This window comes from Harmonia axyridis, chromosome X (assembly GCF_914767665.1).
Source record: "Harmonia axyridis chromosome X, icHarAxyr1.1, whole genome shotgun sequence".
Lineage (NCBI taxonomy): Eukaryota > Metazoa > Arthropoda > Insecta > Coleoptera > Coccinellidae > Harmonia > Harmonia axyridis.
The window spans coordinates 2,693,634-2,716,988 of NC_059508.1; the positions used below are offsets into that span (position 1 = coordinate 2,693,634).

The following is a 23,355-nucleotide window of genomic DNA, read 5'->3' on the forward strand; positions in this document are numbered from 1 at the left end:
AAACTAATCTTATACATATTGAACTATTTGTTTTCTTATTAATTTGACTTATTCTGCTACCGATCTTAAGAAAAAATTTTTAAACAATTCTCTTGAAATCTTCAAATAAAAAAATCCTGTTAAAATAAACACCCTGTATCTCGAACACAATGCGTTTTCGCGACCAGGTTTATAATTATATATATATATATATAATATAATCAATTCTTAAAATTATCCAAGGAATCCCTTAGTTCGTTTGTACTCTCAATTCAGATGACACCTTGTATTAATAATTTAGAACATCTCGCATCTAAATGATGAAACAAAAAACCCAATAACGAAAACAAATATTTTCGTGAGAGTAAATATTTTGATATTGGGTTTTGGCAGCCTCTACTTGTTCTTACTTCTCCTAAATAGATAATAGGAACAACTTGGGAAGACTTGAAATATTCGTTCAATAACTGATAAAAGTTCAGCTATTTCACGTGTATAATTATTTATTTAAAAATCAGAATGGGGAAAATGTTGGAATAAATAAAATATTTTTTGAACCAGTTTGAAATTTATTGATATCAGAACAGACATCCAGTAGATTACAAAAACAATGTTCGTATCATAATGCAAAGTGTAGATTATTGAATAATCCAAACAAAAAAAAAATAAACTGTTAGTTGTTCATTCAATTCGATAACTTGATCAAAATAATCGAATTTGTTAAGTATATAAACAAGATCAAAATTTCAAAAGCAGCCACTAGAAACCGTTAACAATGTAGCTTAACACTGACTAGTAACCGTCACCCATATAGGGATCACAGACTACACTGAATAAACAATTAAAAATATAAGAAATTTCAACACTTTCTTACTATCAAATTTGTCAAGTTGGAAAATTGAAATGATCAGTAAGTTTATTATCAAATTACAAGTTGTTTTAAAAACGCACGAACGCACTACACTGCAAACTGATGTAGTCTCTAAATCTTAGAAGATAACTGATTTTTTCAAAAGTTCATCAAAACTGTAAACGTTTTTAGGTCGGGAAAGCGCGTAAGCTCTTGCCCGTCATGCTGGGTTGAAAACCTAACCAAGGGAAGGGAAGTCCCGCTCATCATCCACTTTGGGGGCCCGACGAACATCTTGCTTCTCTTCGCCCTGCAAAAAAAACCAAAAATTCATTAATATTGTTGAATAGAAGTAAGAAATGATAATCTACCTGATCGTCACGGAATCGTCTTTCTGTTCTTTCCCCACGAGGATTGGGTTTGCTGCCTGGACCTCTAGGTCCAGCTCGGGGTCCTTTTCCTCTTCCTTGTCCGGGACGTCTGCTATCGTTGAACTGAATATCAATATCTAGGACGTGCTTCTGTCTACCAACGCGTTGGGGATATTCATTAATCTCATATTCCTCTTCTTCGGTCTCTTCCTCCTCTTCTTTCTTTTTCAACTCATACATCTTTTTCCATTGAGAGGGATCCTCTCCTTCACCAGCTTTACGGATATTGTAGGTCGGTTTAGCACGTCCAGCACGTTGAGCCTTCCATTCGTCCAATGTGAGTTCCTTTGGTTCCTCAGGTTGAGGTACTTCTGGCTCAGAAACTTCTTCCCTGTAAATTAATTCATTAGAAAAAAATTCAAAAATCACAAACACATTTCATGGGTCATACAAATATAAAAATGATTATTGGAATTAGAAAATTACAGTAGCAAAAATTTAATGAAAAATTTTGATTTTTTTTCTCGGAAACCTCTTTCACCGAGTTTTGAGAAATTGTAGGAACAGAAATTTATTTACTTGGAGTCATTATTAGCAACACCATCATTTTCTGCCCATTTCTCGCTTTGCTCATTGTTAACCTTGTTAGGATCAGCTTCCCTAAAAATCAACAAGGTGAGTATTACAAAAATAAAGTTCCCAAAAATTATACTAACTCGATAACATCTTTATTGGAACCCCAGTTGTGTGGTCCAGATCCATCACGTTTATCCACATGCTTGACTCCGCTGTAACCATGGCTGCGTTAATCATTTATTGACAATTAATGGTTGAACAAAAATTTGAAACAATAAAACCCATGAAAATCCACTAAAATACTATGTGATTGAGAATAAAAAATATTTCACAAATGGCAAACTATACATCAATCACTTATGAAATGTAACAAAACTAAATTAATTACTCAAATACAGAATGACAATATATGAAGAAAATTAGTAAACAGTAATATTTTTGAATTGAATGAATCAATTTTAAGTGAAGAAAAAAACTTACGTCTTATCAGATCCACTTTGCCTATCGAATTCACGTTTTCCTCTTCTTTCATTGAACGGCTTACGCGGTCCACGGTTTTCTCCAGGCTTATTGAAATTTCTTTCGCGATTATTACGGTCACCACGATCAGTTCTTTCACCTCTGGGACGATTCTCAAACTCACCATTATTAGTAGTCCTTATTCTATCTTCACGGTCCTTACGGAATTCACCACTAGAAGATAATTATGACAATGGAATTTCAAATTTGTATACAATAAATAAGCTAGGTTAAAAAAATTTGAAATTGAAAAAAAATTTTTTTCATATAAACTTAAAATTGTAATTGGATACTTCAGTGCTTCTATATAATATAATTTTACAGTTTAATGAACTGTGCCAACAATTATAGAGCTATTTGAAATATCAGGGTAAAATAGAAAAAATAAAATACAAAAAGGTTTGCAGCATAAAATATGGTTTCACTTCCCATGTGGGAAATGAGCTAAAAATAAAAATTTCAAAGTACAAAAAAATTTGAATAAACAATTTCAGAAATGAAATGAAACATAATATCCTTGACAGGCGCAAAAAAATGCACATTGATCAATAGGTAATTGTAAATAAACAAAATACACGTGGTTAATAATTGAAGTGTAAAACTTACCGATCGTTGCCCCTAAAATTGCGATTATCTTCACGGTTTCTCCTGTTATTCACAGCCTCGCGATTTTCATTGTTCTTTTTATCAAAATTGCGCTCATTTTTCAAATCGTTGTTAGTACCTTTAGAGATGTTGGACTTCAAATCTAAAACAAACCGGTATTAGGAATTTAAAAATGAGCAGGGTCACATGGGTTGTAATTTAATACTGAGGAATTACTCAACACTTACCTTCACGCTTTTCAGTTGGTTTTCCAATGATTTCCTTCGTTTTCTTCACTGTCGGTCCAGTTTTACCTTTAGGTTGAATTTCTATTTTGCCTTTAGTATTTTCTTTCTCAGCAACTTTGACTTTTTTCTTCGCTTCTCTTTCTTCCTCCTTTTGCTTCAAAGCTTCCAGAGGATCGGATTCATCGTCTAAAAAAAGAGCATACCTATTGGCTACTCCAATGCCATAAATGTTCTCCATTATGAACGGGAAACGTGATTCCTTCGCAACGATAAGATGTTGGAAGATAATAATTTTGGCTTCTTTAGCCTAGTCACTTCTAGTATTCATTCAAGACAATATGGCCGTTAACGCAAACGCACATGTACCACCATCAACTCTGATGATCTATGGTCAACACAAACTTGGGTTATGGACTTCGGTTCACGCAAAAACATAGAATAGCATGTTTTTGGCGGGAGAACTTCTCTATGAATATTTGGCCTTCGTTCAGTTATCTGGCCTCACTTGTTTGAAAATTAATGGATTCTCCTTCTAAAATTGATTTTTTGAAATTTGTTGTATTCTCTTAATTAAATATTAAAGTATAATAAACTTGAAATTAGAAACTACGCATTGATGATATTTTAATTTAAATCTATCCGTTACACTTTTAAATTGGTAAAAACTAGTTTCTAACATTTAATTTTCATGCAATCAGCAGTTTACAGTCGTTATATAAAATAATAATTTATCGAATCTGCTATCCTGATGTTTGAAAGTCAATAATATTATTAAATGTCAACGCTTGTTGAAAAATAGGTTGCGTTTTGACAGTAAAGTGACATTGAACGGGCTGAAAAAATGGGACGATCAACACAAAGACCTGCATTGCTAAATAGAAAAACAATATGATGTTGTGCTTGTGTTTTTTCAATTTTTCTTTTGAATTATTCTACGGGTCTTAAGGAGGTTGGATTATTCAATAGATGGAGAGCGAAAAATTTCATTGTGGAGCTAAATCCAGAATTCGATGCAATTCTGCTAGGGCTTTGGTATTTGATGAGCCAGTATCGCCTTGTGAAAGGCCAAAATGTTCAATGCCGGTGTGTGGATGTGGGGCTCCGATCAAACATGTTCACTCTGGTAATGTAATCCACAGAATAGCTCCTTATTGATTTTCAAAAATTTCTTAACTCATTTGTTTTTACATCCTTCCAAGAGACATCAAAGCTCATTTCAACAATTTTTGTGGATTTGTTATGAGGATTAGTTAATTTTTTTGTGAAAATAACAATTATTTGGTACAATCATACCATGTGTTGTGCAATGTTGATATTCCTAAAATAATGGCATGAGTAATGCCACATTTTTGTGAAGTTGCATGTTTTTGCTTTTATTTTTAGCTTATTATATATCTGCGTATTGGACACCTAAAATTTCAATCAATATTTATTATGATATACTTATCATCTATATCCTAGTAAAAAAAAACATATCTTTTACTGATTTAATCATAGGTCATCATCAATTTCATTCAAAATATTCCACTACACCTGAATTCAATTCATGGTTCAATGGGATATGAACAATATTATTAATGAATTTAAAGGGAATTTAATAAATTAATCCACTTTTAAATATATAACACCATTCTTGCATTCACATGCTTTTAGTAGAGAAAATATAAAAGGCAGATTATTCTACATTTTCAGCCTGAAAAATTTCCCAGTTCTGGAAAACAATTATATAAAATAATATAATTTACTTTATCCTTTATTGCAGATTATCCACAGGTTACCCAACCTTCAAACTTGGTTCGTATGCGAAATTCAACCTTAGGGAAGTCTGCTCCATCTTTGTCCTTGAATATGGTAATTGTAATATTTTCACTGAAATAATCAGCAAGCTTATCATTCTTTTAATCCCTTGATAAGATGTGCACTCTTGTTGAATGGATAACTCTGTTTTGATATCTTTTGATATTTACAAGTGTTTCCATGCCAAACAAATGTAGATAAAAATATATATAAATAATTACATTGTTTTTATAAGGGATCTATAATGTTCTTGAATTTGATTGGAATAGAATCTGGAGACTTGAGTGAATGATGGGAAAGACCCCTAAATGAGGGCTGAAGAAATGAGAAATTATTCACAGAAAAATGTTCTGCCAGGAAAAATTAAAGTCATTATCTTGAATAATTGAATTTACTTCAACAAAATGATTTGCACTGAACATTTGGGTTTCATATTTTTTTTCCCTTCAGAAGGACACAAATGTTTCTCGTCGCAATAGCCGTCCAGTAGCTGTCCATCGATTAAGTTTTATAACAAACACTTCACCTGTTCTGCCTAGGTCACATTCTCCAATCTGTGGAAGTCCTATCGACAGTCCCAGAACCCATTCTAGTTTCATCAACTTCTCATTTGCACCAATCAAAAGGTAAATTCCTGAAAGGTTAAAAAAATTTGTCCTGATAGGCTCAAATTTTTACCATGTCAAAAAAGTATTGAAAACTGCTCGATCAAATATAATATACATATTAGTCATCTAGACTTATTGTATCGTCTTCAATGTAGAGCAGTTCTGTAAGAGAAATACACCAATCATCAAAAAATTTGCTGAATGTATTTGTATAGGTGACTAAATACAAGATCAGCTAAAAACTCCACACAGCTTACATACAAAAACTTTCATTAATGTAAAAAATCTAGAGGTAATAGTTCTTTGAGCTATAATATTACAAATTGAGACATATTCAATTGCTCCACTAACCACCAAATCGAGTTCTGTATTAAAAAATTGTCAATAAAATCAATTGATGCCAACAGAATATTCTACGTCATGAAAGATCTGAATAGGTGATCAATCAATTTCAACATGATAAAACATCATGATCTACTAGATGAAATAGACAATTAATAAAGAGATCAGTTAAACTTTTTCTCTTTTTCTTTATGTAGGGTGTCTTAGAAAGTACATACAGAGTAGAAGTATAGAGGTAGAGCATCCCAGTAGCTATCTGAATTGCTTCTATGAAAAATTGTTTCAGTGCAATTTTTTTTACACAATTTGAAAAAGTGGAATCGTGGAGATTCAAAAATTATTTATGCCAAAATGGTATCAGATCTGACCATAATTGTTGTATTTCATATTTCACATGAAAAATTAAAAACTCAAATACTATGCAAAATGATATAAGGTTATCAAATAGCTTATACCTTTGTTCTTCCGCTTGTCTGTACTTACTGGGGCACCTTGTATTTGAACTTAAATTATTGCATTCATGTATATATTATTTAGTAAAATTTATTGTTCAATTGTATATAAGTCTGAAGGACCTAGGTCAATAGCCATTTACTAAAGCGGTAGAACACTGTTATTATAATTAATACTGAGCTGATATATAATTCAAGCATCAAAAGATTTTTTGAAAGCATACTTGAAAATTGATTTCAGTATTCGTCTCGAATTCTCTTTAATGTTTTCTATCATATGGAAATCTAGACTTTTTCAAAGAAATTCTTATTTGAATGAACAAATTAGTTTTTTCAAAATTGCAAAACATACAAACATATTATTTCTACAAAAATTTGTCTATTGCAGAATTGTGGCTGGTTGTAGAGGAGATGGTAGAAGATGGTCCGTAGCATCCTTACCATCCTCAGGATATGGAACAACTCCTGGTAGTTCCAATATTTCTGTGAGTGATTTATAATTTTTTTTTTCAATAAACTATCAGACATTGAAAAAAACAAGGCAAAACTATCTTCTGAATAATACTTCACATTCAGTTCAAAGAACAATAAATTAATAGTCCACTCAAAATATACAATATAAAACTCATAGATGTCTAGAAAGCTTTCGACTCCATGTGGCATAGAAGACTTCATTCAGGATGTTTCATTGGGAGACGTGAATACTCAAAAGGTAAATAAAGAGCCAATAAATGTGCTATATCTAGAAGCACCTCGGTGCCCTCTATTAGCCTTTTAAGTTTTTACGTTTCCCAATGAAACACCCTGTATAAATTCAACAGGATTGGTGTTCCTTTCAAACTTATCAAGATGAGTAAGCAAAAAAAAATTGTCATTAAAAGACTTTCAGTTTTCACATTGAGATATTTTGTGAAAAAGAGGAAAGAATAAACTATATATAAATATTATATATGATCAAAATCCCAATGATATCTTTCGGTGTTTGGGTCGAAAAATGTATACAATTCTATCAACTTTTAAACTTGATAAATTCTCTCCAGTCTTTCCTGTTTGCCGCCAACGCTCTAGCTTCTGTGATGTTTTTCCTTCTTCTCGTGATTTCCTTCGCAACCATATCGTCCCAACTTAGTCTTGGTCTTCCTCTCTTTCTTTTCTTGTCCACTCTCGCCTCCCATATCTGACTCGCAGTCCTCTCTTCCTCCAATCTAATCAAGTGCCCCACCTTCCCATCTGTCTTTCTCCCACATAATCCTCCATTGACTCTATCTTCAATTCTCTCCTAACATCCTCGTTCTTCCACCTATCCAATCTTGTTATACCCTTAACACTCCTAAGATACTTCATTTCCATTGCCTGTAATTTGCTCCTACTCCTTTGTGTAGTAATCCATGTTTCACAGCCGTAAGTCATTATAATAATAATAATAATAAACTCCTTTATTTCAAAACATCTCTATGTACATGTACATGAGTGAAAAGAAATGACGTCAGCACAGAAATACATATAACTCAAATATAATTCATCAGATTATCACAATTCAAATAATCCTAAACTGAGTAAGGTTCTAAAACAATGAACATTTCCTTAATGACATTTTTAAACTTTGGAAAGGTTAACATTCTACAGCAATTAGGTAATTTATTATAAAGTCTTATGAGTATATTCACTCTCGAATTTATCTTTATGTTTGAAAAGGAAAACCAAACACTCATATATAAAGAGCATAAACTGTCATTATACCCATATCCTTGAAAACACCTTGGCATGAATCTCTAAACTTCATACCATTTATAGATCTTATAGTTCTTCCTTCCTCCCAGTAATTCTATGAAATGTTCCCTCCATCTTCCCATTATCTCTTGATCTTAAGTCAATAATGTTCCCTTTTTGGACCTCACAGATGCATGAATCTCTAAACTTCATACCATTTATAGATCTTATAGTTCTCTTTTGTACAACAAATAATGCTTGTATGTTGGAGTGACATCCCCAGAAAATGATTCCATATCTAAGAACTGATTCAAATTTGGCTTGATAGAGTATTTTCGAAGTTTCCTTGTCCATATACCTAGCCACTACTCTAATACCATATCCGATGCTACTCAGTTTCAATCCAGTGTTGACCAAATGTGTACCCCAGTCCAGAAATTCGTCTTTATATATCCCAAGGAATTTTGTGTCAAAACCGTTCTGAATATACTCTTAAACACTGTCATTTTGGTCTTATCTTTTATTTCCCTTTTCCTCAAAAATTTTCTGTTGGAGAGCATAAAATAATTTTTTTCCTTTTTCTATCCTTTTTTCAATATTCATTTCTTGACTACCACTATTATCAATATCCACTCCTAAATATGTGAAATTATTAACTTTTTCAATTTGTTCATTGTCTATTTTTATCTGTACATCTTCATCTTTTTTCACTTCCGCTATCACCATAACCTTAGTCTTCTTCTTATTCACTTCCATTTCATACTTTTTCAAAGTTTTTTCCAAATATCCACGTTCTCTTGTATTGCAATTTTCGATTCTGCCATCAAAACTAGTCGTAAGCAAAAGCAAATACCGAGGCCCCCACCCTCCTCATCTTCCTATGTCCTATGTTCCTTTTTCTTTCGTTTCCTTTATGATCCCATCCAGAAATATGATGAAAAGTGCTGGGCTCAAAACTCCACCCTGTCTTAGCCCTTCTTTGGTCTGGAAACATTCTGATCTCATATTCTTGTAGATGACACAATTCAAGCTTTCTCTGGACTGCACTAGATGTTCTGTGATTCCTCTCTTCCTGAGAATTTCTCATATTTTTTCTCTCTTCACTTTATCAAAAGCCTTCACAAGGTCTATAAAAACGAAATACCCTTTTTTACCAGTTTTCTTTAATTTCTGTATTATTTGTTCCCTTTTTGGACCTCACAGATGCATTTCCAAGTTGCTTACCATACCATAAAATTTTGCAGTTTTTTTCAGTTTACTGATTTGTTTATCAATTTGATTCTCGTACTGAATGTTATGTATTCAATGAATACTCATAAAAACTTATTATTTCATGTTTTTTTTTCAGTCTAAATGCTCAAGCCATGAAAAATTGCATCAGCTTCCACATTTACCCACTACTGATGATATGAAAATGCTTACACATCATTTTTCCAGCAATGATAGCAACGCTTCCATATCAGGTGTTACAGAAGAAAATGTAGCTACACATAGATCACCACTTCATCGTCCACGTTCAAGAAGTCTGAGGTATTTTAGTATGAGTCCACCTTTTTCCTATATTGTTAACTGAAGAACACCATATTTTTTTATTATGGTTTATGTTTTTTTCATAAAAAAAACATTCAAATTGAATCTTGCTTTTCTATTGCAGTAGTCCAAGTAGATCTCCAATTATAGATAATGATATATGTATGATGAATACTTTGTACAAAGAACGTTTTCCTAAAGCTACACAGCAAATGGAAGAAAGGTTGACGAATTTCATCGAAGAAAATAAATCCATTGATTTTGGAAAAGCATTTTGTGATTTTGTGCCTATTGTTCGTTTTGTTCATCATCAAGTTCTGGAAATGGCAAGAGACTGTTTACATAAATCTCAGTCGAAGCTCATCACCAGTAGATATTTCTATGAAATGTCTGAAAATTTAGAGAGACTCTTAACCGAGGTAATTTAAATCTTATTTCTCATAACTAGTGGTAGACACTCATATATGTTTAGTCAATTTCAATAATTTTTCAAATGTAGGTGTATCTCATTATGAACAAGCTATTAAATTTTCAGATTTATTTGTTATGAATTTGGGATGGCAAGGTTGTTTCAGTAATAAAAAAGGTATTACATGTAAATGTAAGCAGGCAGATTCAGTATGACCTCTGTGGGCACTGCTGTGGGATTGTGTTTTCGACTCCTGTTTACAAGGGCAATTTTTGCAACCTATTGCGTCTTGTGACCACTTCAGTTTTGTCCACAATATTAAAAATTCATAGGTGACAATGAGGCCTACTACCGTCATGTAAGACCATCTTGCTTCTTGGCTTATTAAGACCCCTGGTTTTATCGGAGAACTTTATGCATGCTCACATAGTTGTTGTGGCTTCGGGGATAATTTTCTCTGTTTTTTTCCATTTGAGTTTGATATAACACCAAGATATTAAATAAGGTTGGGGTAATTCCAAATGAGATACCCCACCAAACACCATCAAACCGATTTTTTCAGTTGTTCAATAATACCCAAATTCTTATAATTTAAAAAGAGGTACTGCCGATGTGTGAAAATTATTGAAATCAGATAAGCCTCTATGGGTTTTGTGTTTTTTTGTCAGTACATTTGAAATAGTAGGATTTTCATCGTTATTTGAAACTGTACTCATCGTCTAGTAGAACAGTCCAACAATCGAAGCATTCACTTGATAAGATATCCAATAAACGAGTGTTTTTTTTCAATGGCGGGTTGGGGATGGGATTAGTCGTTCTCCAACCATGGGCTGGGCTTAAGACCGTATCAGTTGAAATATTTTCATTGTTGCACTGGACCATGAGTATTGTCTCGAAAAACGTAGAATATTCTATATTTTCTAATGTATTTTCCAAATCTGTTTATGGATGTTTTTTCAGACAAAAGAAAAATCCGAGGATGCTGCTAATCTAGTCACAGGCTTCATAAAGAAGCTGTTATTAATTATTTCGCGACCTGCTCGTCTTCTGGAATGCCTGGAGTTTGACCCTGAGGAGTTTTACCACTTTTTGGAGGCTGCAGAGGGCCAGGTTAAGGGTTTTCAAGGCATCAAAACAGACATACCTCAATACATAATTCAGAAATTGGGATTAAATAGAGACCCCATAGCTGAGCTACAGCAAGAACTGCGCGATTGTTCATGGAGCTCCAATTTATCCTCATCATGTAATTCAGTGTGTATGTCTTCCACACCTAATTCAAAGGCTACCTTCAAAAATCCCAACGAACAGGATTTCGAAGTGGTAAAACTTATTTCCAATGGGGCTTATGGTGCGGTTTACTTAGTTAAGCACAAACAGACAAAGCAAAGGTTTGCATTGAAGAAAATTAATAAGAATAACTTGATGTTGAGAAATCAGGTGGAGCAGGTTTTTGCAGAACGAGATATATTGAGTTTTGCCGATAATCCCTTTGTAGTTTCTATGTACTGCAGTTTCGAAACTAGAAAACATCTTTGTTTAGTCATGGAGTATGTGGAAGGAGGAGATTGTGCTAGTTTATTGAAGAATATTGGACCACTTCCTTCAGATATGGCCAAGTTTTATTTTGCCGAGACTGTCTTAGCTGTTGAATATCTTCATAGCTATGGCATTGTACATAGAGACCTTAAACCAGATAAGTAAGTAGCAGAACACCATTCTTTACTGACAAATACCCTATTGATCTATTACCAGTGTAGGAAATTATAATTTTTATATTAATTTGAAATAAAATTTTAGCCTACTGATAACCGCATTGGGACATATCAAACTAACAGACTTTGGATTGAGTAAAATGGGATTAATGTCACGTAAGTCTACTTATAATAATATTTTTATCAATTTATGTATTACAAATAGAAAAAAACATAATAGTGGCTTATTTTCATTGAGACACCTTGTATTTCATAAACAAAACTTTACTTCTTGCTTTGATTTTTTTTTACTTATCAATATCATTTTTCAGTGGCAACAAATTTATATGAAGGTTATGTCGACACAGAATCGAGGCAATTTTCAGACAAGCAAGTATTTGGAACTCCGGAATATATAGCACCAGAAGTAATACTTAGACAAGGTTATGGTAAACCTGTAGATTGGTGGTCAATGGGTATTATTCTGTACGAATTTCTTGTGGGTTGTGTCCCATTCTTTGGTGATACTCCTGAAGAGCTTTTTTCTCATACAGTACATGATGATATTGAGTGGCCAGACAAAGACGATTGGCCTGTACAAGAAGATGCTAAGGATCTGATCACAGCACTTTTGCAGCACTCTCCTAGAGATCGTTTGGGGACAGGAGGTGCTCATGAGGTTAAGGAACATATTTATTTTGCGGATTTGGATTGGAATAGTTTGTTGAGACAGAAGGCCGAATTCATTCCTCAGTTAGAACATGATGAGGATACAAGCTATTTTGACAGTAAGTGATCTCATGTTTTACAAACCATCTTTTTGAGGGCTTCTGTTTTTTTATTGTTATTCCTTCCCAATTTATTTTTCTACCAAAAACTACTTCTCCATTATTGTTCCCTACTTTATTTTTAATGTTATCAAACTTTTCAACCAATGAAATAAATGGTTTTCATAATGGAACAAATCAATTCTTAGTTTGGATAAGTTATGCTGAAATCATGTTTGAAACTGTAAGCCTGATTCGATGATTTGTAAGGGTAATAAAAACCATAAGTCAATAATGTTATGCATAGTTGGAAACCAGTCTTGTAAAGGTTGTCTAAAGCTCTTATCTTGACGCTCTTCTTGTGATTGCAAATTCGTAACTATAAGATCGTCCCCTTTACAAATCGTAATATTAAGCATGGATTATTATTAGATTTTACCGAAACACTATATTCCTTTAGGTTTTAATTTTCTAGTTCATTATACATAAGTGAACGATCTCTGATATTATAATTTTCATTTAATTCAAATTTAACCTAATTAATCTAATACATTAATATATTTTTTCTTTTATCAGGTCGACTTGATAGATATAACCATGAGCTTGAAGATGATACTGATGATACAGACGATTCCCCAGTTTTTAGTCTGTTTTCTTCTTGCTCTCCTCAATATAAAAAAACAAATGTTTCCAAGCTAAGTCTTAATACAGATGTTGAAAAGGTGACTGAATCCCCCAAGTTTAGTTTAGATACTCCGGACACTCCAGATATTCCCGATAGCAAATTGAAATTTGAGATACAAACATCAAGTAAGGAACATACCGAGGTTGTGCATGTGGAACATAAAAAGGTACAAAAAGTCCTTCAACAATATTCAGCATAATTTTAACGGGAAATTTATTTCAGCCTATATTAGATATCAGTAGAACATTGAGTACCCCTGATTCATCTCAGACAGACAGTGATGATGTATCTCCTCAAATTCAAAGAAAACGTAGAAGTGCGCATAGCAGAGATGTATTGCCTAAATTTTCCATATCAATGGAAGATGCCTCCGAACACAGTTCGATAAATCTTGAAAAAACTTTGGCGTTGGCTAGGATCTCGTCAACTCCAACTTCAAGCAAACATAAATCGAGATCGGTTGTCAAGAGTGCATCGGCTTCAGGGTTATCACTGATGATTCCGACTACAGGTAACCAGTTTTTTTTCCATCTCTGTGATAATCTCCAATACATTAAGACATTAGAGAAAACATTAAATAATTGTAACTAGAGTTTCTGTTATGTCATGGTTTGGTTGAGTTTAGTTTGTTAACCGAATTCATATCTTTCAGATGAATTTGAAGCTATACATTCTCCTAGTGGAGGTGGATCAAGTACTGCAAGTTCTCGTGATACTTCTCCTTGTAGAGAATTGTCACCGCTCATAACTAGTTTGAAGCCACCAATAATAATAAGAAGAGGTCCTAAAGGATTTGGATTCACAGTACATACGATCAGGGTGTATTATGGTGACACAGATGTATACACTATGCATCATTTGGTTATGGTGAGTTCAGTTAGAATTCTTACACTAGACACGACACTGGGCAAAAATTAATGAGACTTGTTTTGAACCGATCCCTCTACCGTTTCCTCATAAAGAAATGTTGTTTTTTTTTGTTAATTTCAAAAGTGCTGATTCGGATAGAGATGTTAATTTGCATTAAGATGACCAATGGCGATTTGAAGCCTTATGTAAAATTTCATGTTGATCACATAACCAGAACCATGGAAAATTCAAAACGAATTGAAAAAAATTACACAATATTTCAATGACCACAAAGCCAACGGATTTGAGATTTGGAGTGATGATATAAAATTTCAAGCTTCGTGCAAAATTTCTACCTTATCTCATTGTCAGAACCATAGAACATTCAATAAGAATATTGGAAAAAGAATACTTACCCAATATTTTCTTGATAAATAAAATAAAACGAAGTAATTTCCACTATGTTATTTAATTGTTAGCAACAATTGTTTCGCCACACTGTGGCTTCATCAGGCTACATTTCTGAACTGATAAGAGTACAAAGGTTTTCGGAATCTTATATAGGAACAAAATTGACACAAAAATATTCGAAAGGGTATAAATTACAAAGTTATATTGGACCATTTACAGCCTGGGATTTCCAAACTATCGGAAGAAATTCAATAAAGGGGATGAGTTTACATCCGTTTGTTCGTTCAACAGAATATTTTGGGTATTATACCTGTTTATTTCCAGGGATTCTAAGAGTGTTAGTCTTAAGCTCTTGTTTTCTAAATGAAGAATTTTAAAGTTATTATTGAAGGTATGGTCCCATTCTTTTAAGTGATCCATTAAATATTTTCTTGATAACCGAATCGATCAGATTGAGATTTTGCATATATACATAAAACAAACCCTATCAACTTCTTCTTTTTGTGTGCTTGGCAGCGAGGCCATCTATACATTAAACATCCCACTCTGGGCTAGTTTTAACTTTGACGGCATACTTTTTATTCAAGTTTGGTACATAACAGCTTGAAGGTGGGAGGTATGAAATAAAAGACACCATTAGGTAAACTGGAAGAAAGATCGATCATTAGCATCACAACTTATGTCCACAAGAATTGATTTATATACTAAAAAGTTCTCAGAGAAGACTAGATCTTGTATGCTAAGTGTTAAGAGAAGATTCTGCTGAGGCACTTAGAGGACTTCATATAAGTTTCTACATTTTTATTCATTAAGTGAGCTTGAGAAGAATATGTGTTGTAAGTCTCCTCTCTCTTCACACTGACAAAGGTCATCATCTTTGACCTGAATTTTGGCTAGGTGGGCCGGTGTGCAGCAGTGGTTTGCTCTAAGTCTATCAATAGTTGTAACACTGCCCCAAGGGAGACCATGGAGACCTGTGAAAATGATCTAAGTTGATCATAGTCGAATATAGGTGACCTCTGGAAAGTGATGTCTGCTTCCACTCCGTCTTCCACCTCATCCGCACGTTTAAAAGTGTGCCAATGCTCTTTTATATCCCATTCGTTAGGACGAGTGTGGGATATTTTGCTACCTTCTTTAGCTAGGTGATCTGCTCAATTGTTGCCGGAGATGTTTGTATGGCTGGGAACCCATACAAATTTGATTTTGAGATTGGTCTGGGAAAGATTTAAGATTTTATTTTGGATGGAAAGGGTCAGTTGATCATTGTTAGAGTTGAGGAGCCAATTCTTAATTTTTTCGAGGGCAGGTTTGGAATCAGTGATTATAAGGATTTTGTCATTATTCATTTCGCTGGTCATGGACAGGGCCTCATCAATCGCAAGAAGTTCGGCAGATGTTATTGCGAGGTGTGGGGGAACTCTACTACTGTGGGATGTTTCTTCCGAATAATATACACCAATACCAACTCGGTTAGACGCTTTCGAGGCATTAGTAAACAGACAGGAGTTTTGGGGGAATATATTTCTACATTTTTCTATAAACCGGGAGGAGTTGTCCAAATCCGATTTGTTGAGGTTTAAGGAGTGATAAGGGACATCAAGGTAGTGGAGGGACAAAAGAAAAAGGAAACAGGGAAGGCGGGAAGAGAAAAAAAAGGAATCTGCTGGTGGAAGTATATTGAGTGCTTCCAATATTGGAGGAACGGATCTGCTACCCCAAGCATGTCGCCAGGATGAAAGTTGAGGCGACTTTTGGAGAAGGGGATTGGGAGATATTCTAGCCATCTTTGGTACAAATTTGATTGCCAATCAGGTCTGACGGTGGGAGAGAAGGAGTTGATTGCTCTCTGCTAGGAGAACTTTATGGGAGTGGACCTCATACAGAGTGGTCACTTTTTTTAATGGAATTGTATTGGTAACTTTCAAACCATAAGAGTTAGAAGGTCGGTCAAATGGAGAAAAAGTTGCATGCATTGTCAAGCAGTTCAAATAAATCGAGATTATCAGGGCCGGTTATTGAGATATCATAAGAAAAGTAAATTCTGTCATTTTGATTTTTCTTATTTTCCACATGAAGGACTTCCACTATCAAGATGGGATTTTCTATAAAATTTCTGCTTTTTGAAAAGCTTTCTTTTGACACCAATTTGATTCTCTTAGCGAGGGAATGAGGTTGCGAAAAATACCCTCCAACCGGTTTTTCTCGAATTTCCACATGAAGGACTTCCACTATCAAAATGAGACTTTTTATAAAATTTTAGATTTTTGAAAATATCTTCTGACACCAATTTGATTCTCTTAGCGAGGGGGTGAAAAACACCCTCAAACCTGTTTTTCTTGAATTTCCACATGAAGGACTTGCCCGTCTCTGATTTTGATCCAGCGGTGAACCATATGGATGACTTTTTTCAAACGATTTACGAAACCTAGTGCAATAAGTTTCGTAAATCGTTTGGACAAAAAGTCATCCATATGGTTCACCGCTGGATCAAAATCAGAGAGGGGCACTGGCATTGGGATATATGGACGTAAACTGAGGATCTCTAAAGCCCTGGGAAGTGACCCCTCGATTCTACAGACCGAGATACTGGCTGTTTATGTATGCTCTAGGAGTGTCTCAAAATGAACCTCATCCATATGGTTCACCGATGGATCAAAATCAGAGAGGGACAAGTCCTTCATGTGGAAATTCAAGAAAAACAGGTTCGAGGGTGTTTTCCACCCCTTCATCCCCTCGCTAAGAGAATCAAATTCGTGTCAAAAGATAGCTTTTCAAAAAGCAGAAATTTTACAAAAAGTCTCATCTTTATAGTGGAAGTCCTTCATGTGGAAATTCGCGAAAAACCGGTTTGAAGGTGTTTTTCACCCCCTCATCCCCTCGCTAAGAGAATCAAATTGGTGTCAAAAGATAGCTTTTCTTAAAGCAGAAATTTTACGGAAAGTCCCATCTTGATAGTGGAAATTCGAGAAAAACAGTTTTGGGGGTGTTTTTTCACCAACTCATACCCTCGCTAAGAGATATGGAATGGTTTCGCTGGAAAATAGGATGTAATCAGGTGAAGGTATTTCAATTACAAGGAACTTGTACTTAGTCTTCATTATTATGTTCATCTAAACTTGCGTTCCTAATTTTTGTAACTCTTATGTCAGTCATTTCTATATATTCATTGAACATCCGATTGATATCGATTAACATAATATTTTTCAATCACCAATTCCCCAGATATTGCCATATTTCTCTTCTTTTCACCGTTATAATATATAGACCGACGCCTATGGACGTTCGGGTATACCTCGGAAATTCTACCGGCTAACTTTTCAGGACACAGGTGTTTATTTTTCAGCGATGAGCATGAAGAAAAATTTTATTACTTCGAATTTCAAATCACTACATGGTTGTACCTGGTTATACATTCATAACATTGATGACATTGCGTTGTCAGAAATCTTACTTTGAATTAAAACATTTATTGAAATCGATGGAACACTGTAAACTATGAAACAGACACTCAAACTTTGCGTGAGCACTGAGGACAGTTATTCCAAATTACTGAGATACAATAATTTCAATAATTCATCAAGCTGGTTAGATGATTTATTTCCAGATTTTTTTTTTGCAGAATGTTGGTATATCTTAACAGTTGATATTTTTTTTCTGATATTTGCCTTATTAGGTTAGAAAATGCAGGATAGTTAATTTTTTCCTATTCAGTAAAACCAATGATCTAATAATACATAGATGCGTAAAACTGACGATAAAAAACGCTTGAAAAGCCCCTTCCAAGTTTAAGTCGAATCTTGTAGTGTAGGCATATAGTTGACGACTCTTTTTTCCTCAGGCAGTAGAGGAGGGAAGTCCAGCGTTTGAAGCAGGCTTGAGGCCTGCAGATCTGATAACTCATATCAATGGAGAAACAGTTCAAGGTCTATATCATACTCAGGTGCTTCAGCTTTTATTGGGAGGTGCTGAACATGTTAGCTTGAGAGCGACACCTCTGGAGCAAACCTCCATCAAGACAGGTGGACGAAAACGCGAACCGGGATTGAGCAAGCTGGCAAAACGCAGTCTTCACAGACAGAGAAAGCAGAAGAAAGATCACGATAAGAAACGCAAGAACTCTCTGTTCCGAAGGATTAGTAATAAGAGGGCTAGTGCAGAAATCCAACAGGTTTGTTACAGTAATCTAGTAAATATTGTAAGTGATATATCATAATTAGCCAAAAAAGTACCACCTTAAGCTTTTTGTTTCTTCTATTTCAGATGGCGGCAGGTATACAATCTCCCATCAGTGTAACTCCTAGTCGAAGTTTCCAGTCCTTCTCACGATCTCAAGATAACAGCCCCTTGAATGTTGCAACAGTTCGAAACAATTCAAACAGGTCAAATTTATCAGCTCCAGACAATATGAGTCACCTCTCAAATAGTCCTTCAACTCAAACTCCATCTTCTAGTTCCTCGAGCCCCACACCAGTATCAGCAAGTCGGAGTAGTAAGCAGCATTATCAGAGACCTTCTACTTTGCACGGATTGAAACATAAGCTTCATTCGACTGGTTGTTCTAAAGTATTACATTCTACAAATCCTTCTTGTGCAGCTACTATTCCTAGCAGAAGGAAGTCAGTTGGGCATATACCCCTCTCTCCTCTTGCCAGGACCCCTTCTCCCTCACCATTACCAGCTTCCCCTACTAGATCTCCTAGTCCTTTGACTTTTCCTATTGGCCATCAGCCTGGCAGTTCAAATACCACCCAGTCCTACAGTCCTAGTGCAGGAGGAGCTCCCATCGCTATGTGTAATCAAAGTAAAAAAGGCTTTGTCAGGGCTAAGACTTCGGAACCAGGATCACCTCTTTTAAGAAGAGCTTTGTCTCCAGATCGTTTACACCCAAGGAGTGCTGAAAATAAATGTTCGATCTCACCACTTTGTTCATCAGGGAACAGCCAAACAGTTGTTAAGGCTCAACCAAGAACCAATAATACTGCATTGTGGAAACCTTCTCAGTTGGATAGGGATAAAGAGATGGAATTAGAAAACACATTGGATTTGTCTAATTCTTCTGACACTCAGAACCAAAACAGGTTATCTTTGAATTTATCTGCACCTGGAGAACTTTTACCTAGAATTGCTGAAGAAAAGGACTCACCCACAAGCAGTTGCTATGATATTAAACAGGATTTAACTAAAACCATCAAAGAAAAAGATAAATGTGATACAACAGGCTTGACATTCAACTCTAATGCAATACAAAAACAAGATTCGAAAACATCCAACGAGGTGAGAGAATGTACTGTGAACAATAGAAAGAGTGATTCAAGTAATGATAAAATGAATGAATTAATAAAAACAAATTCTAATATTCATGATGGGGATAGTCAGAAGGCCAAAGTTTTGGAAGATAGTAAAGATAGGGTATCTAAACGTTTGGTGGAAAATCCACACAAAGTTCCTATTGAAAAAGAACTGACATCGAAAAAGTCTGATACTGTAATATTAAAACCTAAAGTGGTGGAAATGATTGAAAAACAAAAAGTTAAAAATGTGGTAGAACTTGATAAATCCAAGCCTACAAAAGGTGACGAAAATGAGAAAAATTGTCATAACCCTCCAGAGCAACTCACTAAAACAAAAGCAAAAACCAATACAGAAGGTGAGAAACAAAAACTAATAGAGAAAGAAGATGAGAAATCTTCGAAATCTGTTGGTGACAGTGAACCAAGTAAAACAAAAACTACGAAAGAATTGTTGAGAGCGTTCTCCCTTAAAGAATCCAAAAAACAGAAGGATATCAAGAAGCAGAACAAAAACAGTGAAAAAGAGAAGGAGCAGGGTAAATCTGAAGCAGGTAAAAGTACCTGCAAGTCTGAAGATAAGGATAGTAAAACTCAATCAAAGCCTGCAGAGGATAATACAAGTAAAGGCAGCAAAAAAACGAAAAATTAAGAGAAGCTACAGATTGAATCTCCTAAATCTCTGATAGCTAGTAGAAAGTGAATATTAACTCCTGCCTATGTAGGTAGTTTGTGTTGTATATAATTTGAAAATTTTATCTTTGATTCATTTTTATAAGTCATTTTTTATATTTGAAAAGCTTAGGGAGGTGAGCAAGTCATCTATTCTGAGATTTTACCAAAAATCAGAATATGATTTTGAAATATTCGAGATTTAATTTATAATTATTTATTGTAGAAGGTACAAAAAAATCTCTAGGTCTTATAGATCGATTGAATGTTTTAAGCATTGGGCAGAGTTAAGAGAAATGCGTATGAATTTCGATTTGGTTTACATTGGGTAGGGCAATATCAATAAAATCTATGATTCATACAGATCAACAGAATAGACAATTCATTTATAGAATGGATATGTCTGTGTTGATTCATGGTGCACCTATCCTCTTATTGTGAACTATTTTGTGTAATTTTAAAAGTGCTGATGTAGCCCGAAGTCATGGAAAAATTCTGGACTAATTGGCCATAATTAAACTAGTATGAACTTTTCGAAAATATTACCATTTACATGACCAATAAACCCAGAATTATCCAGGAATCACATGATTCTTATCAATTTATTCATTCTTTTAGTTCCTGTGTCAGTATTGATCCTTTAAGTTTTTTAAAAGGAATTCTTTTTTCAATATATTATTAAAAAACTATATAAACAAATTTATACTCAAGAAGGGGATATTGAAAATATTCCGATTTTTATTTATGACATTTTAAAGTAATTGTGTGCGCATAAATATAAAATCTGAAAATTGTTTGGATATATATGGAATACCTTTTATGTAATTTTTTTTTGATTTTTCAATGTATCTATATATGTTTATCCATGAAAAAATCGTCGGGTAAAAAACATGATTTGTTGTTTTGAGAAAATTCTTTGGATAAGATATGGAATTATTGAAACAGCTACATATCATAATCTTACAAATATTTAATTGTTCAAAAACATATACTATTTGTCGTGGAATATTGCTGTTTATTGGATGGAAAATAATTGATCTCATATAAATATTTGTGAAAAAAAATCTTTATTATTCGCTTTGAGCACCTAACTGAAATTTCTTGATATTATAATTTGTAATTCAAAATGTAAATATTTTATTAGCTGGAAAGTGAATTTTAACTTGGAAGTTTCTCACGAAAGATGCTCACATATTTATATTTCCCAGAAAAATATTTTCATGTTGAAAGATTAATTAATTTTCAACAAGTTTTTTATGCCTGAAAAATTACTACTATAGTAGTACCAGGACAAAATGTATATTTCGAAATTTTCTATTTTACAATACACCCCATTTTTTTTAACCTACTTTGAATTTGAGTTCAGATAGTATAACATAAATACAAAAGTTTTGTTATACTTCAATGTTTATAATGTGTACTATGAATATTGCGCTTGCTTCATATGAGACAGACATATTGAATTGTAAAAGCCTTATGTTTTATATAATATCCAAATGATAAAAGTTGTCAATTTAATTTTTAAGGGAACTGGCATGAAGTCTATCTATGTATCAAGTGTCTCATTATGGCTTAAGATGGTAATTCAAAAACGCTTCAATTTTATCCCCTATTTTTTTCTTCTTTACTTTTTTCTTTCCTTTCATTATTTTTTCTCTTTTGAACTTTCATATAATTTTTGAGTTTCTTCAGTAAGTTCATTCATTTCATGGTCATTTTTGGATGTATTTTCTGGTTGAGACATTGATGAGGGTCCCGGTCGCGACATTGATGAGGGTCCTGGTTGTGGTTCTGTAGAAGAAGATGGTTGTTTTGATCCAAAAATTGAGGCCCGAATCGTAGAACAAGATCCAGTCTGCTGATCAACAGACTGGATCTTGTTCTACGATTCGGGCCTCAATTTCTGGTCAACTCGAGTTGACCAGAAAGGAAACATTGATGAGGGTCCTGGTTGTGGCGTAGAACAAGATCCAGTCTGTTGTGTTGAACCGAAAGAAAACATTGATGAGGGTCCTGGTTGTGGCGTAGAACAAGATCCAGTCTGTTGTGTTGAACCGAAAGAAAACATTGATGAGGGTCCTGGTTGTGGCGTAGAACAAGATCCAGTCTGTTGTGTTGAACCGAAAGAAAACATTGATGAGGGACCTGGATACTTGATGGATGAAATATAATCAATTGAATGTAAATGTATGCATTGCTGTACTTAGCTTAGAATAGAACTGTTCCAATATTTCCCTTTAGTCTAAATTATGTAACATTTCAAATATTGATTTTGACCAGTTTTATTTCTTTACAGACAAATTTTTCAGACAGGTTATTTGTATATTTATAGTTGATCGAAAATACTATCTGAATCAATGAAGATAACAGACTTGAGTGTAAATTATTACGTTTCATTTTAAATTCTTCTATTTACCTCTTTTGTGAACTTAATTTTTTTGTTTTGTATTTATTTTACAGTTAATATACCTGTCAAATCTTTCATTGTATGATAGTTTTCCTGAATTTAAAATCGTGTTTTAATCTTTTCTTAACATAATCATTGAATAATTTTTTTTCCTACAATTTACGTTGTGTAGAACTGAAAATGCGAATCGAGAATTTTGAAACACCCATATATGAAATTATTCAAAAAATTATATTCTAGTTTGTAATTCCAATCAATGTTGCACTTTGCATTTATTTTTCTTTTATTTCCTTTATACGTGTTAGGCTTCCGCAACCATCTACACAACGAACATTTTATTTTCTATAAGAATCAAATTTATTACCCATCACCAGAAATATACAACATCCATGACCTAGCCGCGATCCTTTGCATTTAATACCGTGGGTCTAAAAATATTTATTTATTTATTCTACACTCCAAGCTGTGGGTTGATATAAAATCAATTTATTCGCACAACTTTTTTCAGTTGCGACATCTAGAAACAGAAGTAGAATGAAGTCAGAGATGGCGGGACGTACGAGACATAGAAATCTATTTATTGTTTCCAATGGCGAATATTAG

At 34.0% G+C, this 23,355-nt stretch overlaps 2 protein-coding genes across 4 annotated transcripts; one reads left to right on the forward strand and one right to left on the reverse strand.

The window, feature by feature from the left end:
• Nucleotides 1-527: 527 nt before the first annotated feature.
• LOC123686448 (plasminogen activator inhibitor 1 RNA-binding protein-like) lies at nucleotides 528-3,519 on the reverse strand. 2 transcript variants are annotated; one of them, XM_045626597.1, is made up of 7 exons: nucleotides 3,129-3,519; nucleotides 2,902-3,043; nucleotides 2,257-2,469; nucleotides 1,917-1,988; nucleotides 1,780-1,860; nucleotides 1,201-1,591; nucleotides 528-1,139 (listed from the first exon to the last, which is right to left on the reverse strand). In XM_045626597.1, the coding sequence occupies exons 1-7, from the start codon at nucleotides 3,364-3,366 to the stop codon at nucleotides 1,068-1,070; spliced, it is 1,209 nt and encodes a 402-aa protein (XP_045482553.1). In that variant the 5' UTR covers nucleotides 3,367-3,519; the 3' UTR covers nucleotides 528-1,067. The 2 variants fall into 2 exon arrangements, with proteins under 2 accessions (XP_045482553.1, XP_045482552.1); XM_045626596.1 differs by having other exon boundaries at nucleotides 1,917-2,000.
• Nucleotides 3,520-3,933: 414 nt separating this feature from the next.
• Nucleotides 3,934-22,155, forward strand: LOC123686447 (microtubule-associated serine/threonine-protein kinase 3). 2 transcript variants are annotated; one of them, XM_045626594.1, is made up of 14 exons: nucleotides 3,934-4,251; nucleotides 4,891-4,979; nucleotides 5,376-5,551; nucleotides 6,716-6,812; nucleotides 9,386-9,567; nucleotides 9,692-9,986; nucleotides 10,937-11,676; nucleotides 11,777-11,847; nucleotides 12,003-12,458; nucleotides 13,014-13,288; nucleotides 13,345-13,633; nucleotides 13,775-13,989; nucleotides 18,224-18,580; nucleotides 18,646-22,155. In XM_045626594.1, the coding sequence occupies exons 1-14, from the start codon at nucleotides 4,095-4,097 to the stop codon at nucleotides 20,323-20,325; spliced, it is 5,079 nt and encodes a 1,692-aa protein (XP_045482550.1). In that variant the 5' UTR covers nucleotides 3,934-4,094; the 3' UTR covers nucleotides 20,326-22,155. The 2 variants fall into 2 exon arrangements, with proteins under 2 accessions (XP_045482550.1, XP_045482551.1); XM_045626595.1 differs by having other exon boundaries at nucleotides 3,935-4,251; nucleotides 18,224-18,553.
• The last annotated feature ends 1,200 nt before the right edge of the window (nucleotides 22,156-23,355 follow it).